General features: G+C 44.4%; 1 protein-coding gene across 1 annotated transcript; it reads left to right on the forward strand.

Annotated features, from left to right (window-relative positions):
* Positions 1-1,638: 1,638 nt before the first annotated feature.
* On the forward strand, positions 1,639-3,750 carry CUNH2orf74 (chromosome unknown C2orf74 homolog). The gene is made up of 4 exons (XM_037049002.1): positions 1,639-1,957; positions 2,136-2,231; positions 2,353-2,515; positions 3,304-3,750. The coding sequence occupies exons 1-4, from the start codon at positions 1,842-1,844 to the stop codon at positions 3,472-3,474; spliced, it is 546 nt and encodes a 181-aa protein (XP_036904897.1). The 5' UTR covers positions 1,639-1,841; the 3' UTR covers positions 3,475-3,750.
* The last annotated feature ends 1,316 nt before the right edge of the window (positions 3,751-5,066 follow it).

Consider the following 5,066-nt stretch of genomic DNA (forward strand, 5'->3'; position numbering starts at 1 on the left):
TATTGCATTACATTAACTATACTATAAATTTAAGATATTGCTTCCCAAGCCACACTCAGTGACGAAAGCCCTTAGGGAACATTTTATCCAGCCCTTACTTGCTGCTAAAGGTCTCTGGTCTCAGAGTATGTGTGGCGATCGACCTTGAAGACAAACAACTGTAGCAGCCCTCTAGTCCAGTATGCTTAAAGTCAGGTGCCGGGGGGCGGGGGTGTGTGGCTTTTTTCCTTTTTTATTTAAGTATAATATCCACATAGCACAGGGCATGAAGTGCAGTAATCACAGGCACACAATTTAATGGGTTTTCACATCTGTCTAAACCTGTGTAACCACCACTAGGTAGATATAAAATACCCCCATCTTCGAGAAAAATCTGAGACACGAGAAGATCTGAACTATTTTTTTAAAAATTTAAATTTGTCTCTGAGACAGCAAGAGAGGGACATTGGTTCATTGTTCCACTTATTTATGCATGTATCAGTTATTTGTCGTTTGATTCCTGTATGTGCCCTGACCAAGGATCAGACCCGCAACTTGGGCATATTGGGACAAAGCTCTAACCAACCGAGTTACCTGGCCAGGGCTCCAAGATTTGGACTCATGAAGTCTCCGTCTGAGACTTCCCCTGGCAGCCTTGGCTGGAGGAAGCTTCATCCAGGAATTCTGCTGATGCCCGGAAGGGCTCAGGGGTTCACATGTTCTGCAAGAGCGGCCTTGGCGGAGCCCTCCAGGAAACTCCCCTTGTGTTTACTCACACACACGTTCACTCAACACTCATGGAGTTTTCAGGCCCTGACTTGGTGGAGTGTCCAAAGATAAAGCAGCCACAGTGCCCGCCTTGCTGGGAGGCAGCCAGTGCCGCCTCTGCGGCCAAGAGCCGCCCCCAGCTCACCTCGGACTGTTAGAGATGGGACAGGCGGCAGCTGCCTTCCTCCTCTGTACCCTCCTTTTCTTCTCAGAAGGTCCTGGCTCCGCCTTCCCCCTCCTCGTGCTGGCCATCACTCACTCACCTGGAGTTAGCATGGGTCAGGCGCCATCCGTACTCTGACTTCTTGTTCTGCCCCCGCTTCCTCAGTCACGCCCTCGAGAGCTGCTAGCGTTTGTGTGTCCGGAAGTAGGCCCCACTGCGGGGTGGGGGGGGTGGGGGGGGTGGGGGGGTGGGGGGGTGGGGGGGTATGGGCTGTTAGGCCCCAGGAGAGTAATTTTATAAGAAGGAAGTGGACTGATTGCTTATGATCTGTCAAAAAAAATTCATTAAGCAGATTCAGGTTAAGAAAGGAAGGGTGGTGTTTTGAGAGCAGGAAGATAATCCTTGTCCAGAGAGTAGCCAAGACGATGCGAAGGGACCTCCACCCCCACCCTCTCAGAGAAGAGAATGGACAGACCTCAGGCCAGAGGAGAGTTTCATGGATTCTCCGATCCAGGTGACCGGTGGGGTTCGCAGGCACTAGTCCTCCTAACGCCGTGGTTCCATGACTCTGTGATGTCATTGAAGAGAGAAGAATGGGGAGCTGGGCTCAGCTCCAGACGCTCCAGTTCCCCTCCCCTTTGGATTCTGATAGTTTTGGGGATGAGGGGAGGTGAGCTGAGTGACCACACCCGTGTCTCAGCTCAGAATCCCCTCTAGCCACCTCAGTCCCCCACCGCATTTATGGAGAGAAATTAGCCAGTGTGAGTCAACCCCACAGGAACAAGCAGAGCATCTTTACAAAGCTGGTCAAATGAACAACCATGAAAACGGGCTTTTTCTCTTCTGTTTCTAGAAAACTTAAAGAACAAGAGGCCTACATTCAAACTGAGCTGGAAAAGAGCATTTGGACAAACGGCGATTGTGAGAGTGGATGAGCTGGCTTGTTGAGCCTACGAGCCTTGAAACCACAGCAATTACTTTCATCATCATCCTACTGATTTGCTTCATTTGCATCCTCCTTTTACTGATGCTGTTTTTATATAGATGGTATAAGTCCATAAGCTGGGATCAGATTTCCAGTCACGCTAGCAAATGTATCTAGACATAATATAAAACAATTAAAGTCGAGCAAATGATAATGCTGTAACAATCTACTTTTTCCATCCAGGGTTTTAGAATCGCCAGTTTCCTCTTTGAAAGTGAATTTTTTCTCATTCATTTTCAGTTTCCAAAGCAAGGAAGATGAGGAGATAGAAAAAGGTCCTTGTGAAGATTGTCTAACTGCTAATGTGGAGACACGCAATTCAGGAGATCAAGAAAAGTAAGTCTACCATAGAAGGTTGTAGAAAGCCATTTGTGTGTGTGTGTGTGTGTGTGTGTGTGTGATAATGGTGGCTAATATGCACAACTTAAAAAATTCCTGCTGATTGATTTTTTTTTAGGACTCTTGTAAGGCAAATCATGCGGCCCGGCATTCTTGTCCGGAGACAGAGTAAAGAAATGGTGGCTACACTCTTAGAAAACAAAGAAGACAAAGAGGGCAAAGTGGAGGATGAAGTGAAAGAGAACCAAGATGATAAGAATGTTAAAGAAAATGGGCAAGAGGTGATGGGATTTTCAACACTCAAGGGGAAGTATAGCATTTGTTTGATTGATAAGGAGACAAATTACCTGGCTAGGTGCAATAAGGGGTGGTCTTGGCTGTACTTAGGTTCATACCTGGAAGGAGAGCAATGTCCAGTCATTCACACCATTCTTAGCTTTATCGGCTTATGTCATTAAACCACTTACATATGCCAAGCCTAGACACTCATTCTTCATTCCTATATTTGTGTTTTTCTTAATAATTCTCTTCATTTTGCTGCTTTCCTTAGATCCCTAGAATCTTAGGGCTGGAGGAGGACTTGGAGATCATGTAGGGATCCAACAAATGAAAAAAAGACATGAATTGTTCAAGGTCATCCTCCACTGTGGCTGAGCTTGGGACCAGCCCTATATCCCTTCTCAAGTTCTAGGCTCCCTCTACCACAGCACACAAACTTTGCCAGGGCCTTCCAGAGCTCCACGTTTGGGCTCCCCAATAAGAAACAACTCACGTGCCCTGCCCGCACAAGGCCCATGCCCAGTTGGACCCAGGATAGTGGTGCAGGCAGCTCTTGGGTTTGACTGCTATGTAGAGAGAGTGACGTGTTACCAGGCTGTCTGACTATGTCAGGGTGTGCTTTTGTAACCACAGAAACACAAAAGCGATGGATTATCACCGCTTTTCTATACCACTTAGTGTTACATTTCTGTTTCTCACTAACAATGCACATATAGCCTGTATCTTGAAAAGCAGGGTTTATTGTTTTCATAAATTGATCATTTACACTCTTTGTCCTATTCTCTTGCAGGATGATTCACAAAAACCACCCATACCTTTAAATGGAACCCCTTCAGTTACTGATCACAACAAAAGACCTTTAAAAGGAGTGACATTTTCTAGGGAGGTAATTGTTGTGGACCTTGGGAAGCAGTACCCTACACCTCAAAGCTACATTCAAGAACATAAAGAGAGGAAATGAAGCTCAGAAAAGGCTGAGCGTGAAAGAGATGTAACCTTAGACTAACGAGGAGATGACTGGGACACAAAATTGTGTTGAAATAGCAAAAGAATGGGGAATTAAGCAAATGCAAATAGTGTTTTACCTTTGTGCAGAAAGAAGTAGGCTACATGCAAAATTCTGTAAAATAAAATGCCAACAGTTTGACTACTATTTTTTTGAAACTCATATCTGAGTTCACAAAATTGATTGCATTAGTGTCCTTAAACACTCAGTCTATTCACTGTCGAACATGTGAATAAAGTTGTTTGTGTTTGTGCAGATGTCTGTTAGGTACGTGACATTCAAGGGAACGTGGGAAACAGCACAGGCCCTTGATGCTCTGATCACAGGCATTCATGGCCAAGTAACATGATCGCTGTTACCATGGAAACCCCCAGGGATGAGGACTAGGATCCACTACCACAAAATCCTCATTGAACTCAGACCTTAACATTTTCTCATACAGACTTTTTTTAAAGTTGATTTTAGAAAGAGAAAGAGAGACAAACATTTTGTGGTTCCACTTATTTTGGCATTCATTGCTTCTTGCATGTGCCCTGACCAGGGATCAAACCTGCAACCATGGCACATCAGGATGGTACTCTAACCAACCGACCTACCAGGCCAGGGCCCTGATGGCTGCTTTGTAAGACTGGTACAAAGAGACTACCATTACCAACAAAATATCCTATTCTGTTAGGCAAGTCTCGAGATGATATTATTCTTGATTTCAGTGGTTTGAAACGTGCTGTCTGTATTTGGAATCTGGCAGTACAGTCTGGTACTACACTGTGGCCATCTGGCTATGAGAGAGGAAGAGAGCAGAAAACATAGCATGCAATTCAAGGGTGTAGCACATTGTCATGTGTGTAGCATAGGTGCAGTAAGTGTTTATTGAGTGATGGAAAGAATAAGTGATAAAATCTTCAATGTGTAACGGATGCTAAATGGGGAGTACTGACATCCTAATAGGGAGAAGTCCTGGGATTATCGCATTGTGAGGATTTTGAAATAATTTCAAACTTACAGAGGAGCTGCAAGAATAGTATAAGATGCCTTCAAGATACTCTTCACCTAAGGGCCTCTGGTTGTCAACAACTTGCTTCACTTGCTTTATCTGTGTTTTCCTCTGAACTAAATGAGTCAATTGCAGACATCGCATTTATCGATAAATATTTCAGCATGCATCTCCAAAGTGCAAGAATGTTCTCCTTTGCAACCAAAATTCAGGGCTTAGAAAATTTAACATTGGCACAATATTAATACATATGCAGTCTGAGGTGCAATCTAAATTTCCCCAATTACGGCATTTTAAACTGTTTGTTTTAGATCCAGGAGCTAATTTAGGATCATGCATTGCATTTATTTGCCATTTCTCTTCGGTCTTCTTCTTTTTTTAAGTTTATTTATCTTTAGAGGGGAAGGAAAGGATAGAAGGAGAGAAATATCAATGTATGGTTGCCTCTTGTGTGTCCCCTGTTGGGAACTGGCCTGCAACCAAGGCATGTGCCCTGACTAGGAATCGAACCATGATTCTCTGGTTCGCAGGCCCACGCTCAATCCACTGAGCT

The sequence above is a fragment of the Sturnira hondurensis genome, unplaced genomic scaffold, assembly GCF_014824575.4.
Source record: "Sturnira hondurensis isolate 20B ecotype Veracruz unplaced genomic scaffold, ASM1482457v3 Scaffold0006413, whole genome shotgun sequence".
NCBI classification, from domain to species: domain Eukaryota; kingdom Metazoa; phylum Chordata; class Mammalia; order Chiroptera; family Phyllostomidae; genus Sturnira; species Sturnira hondurensis.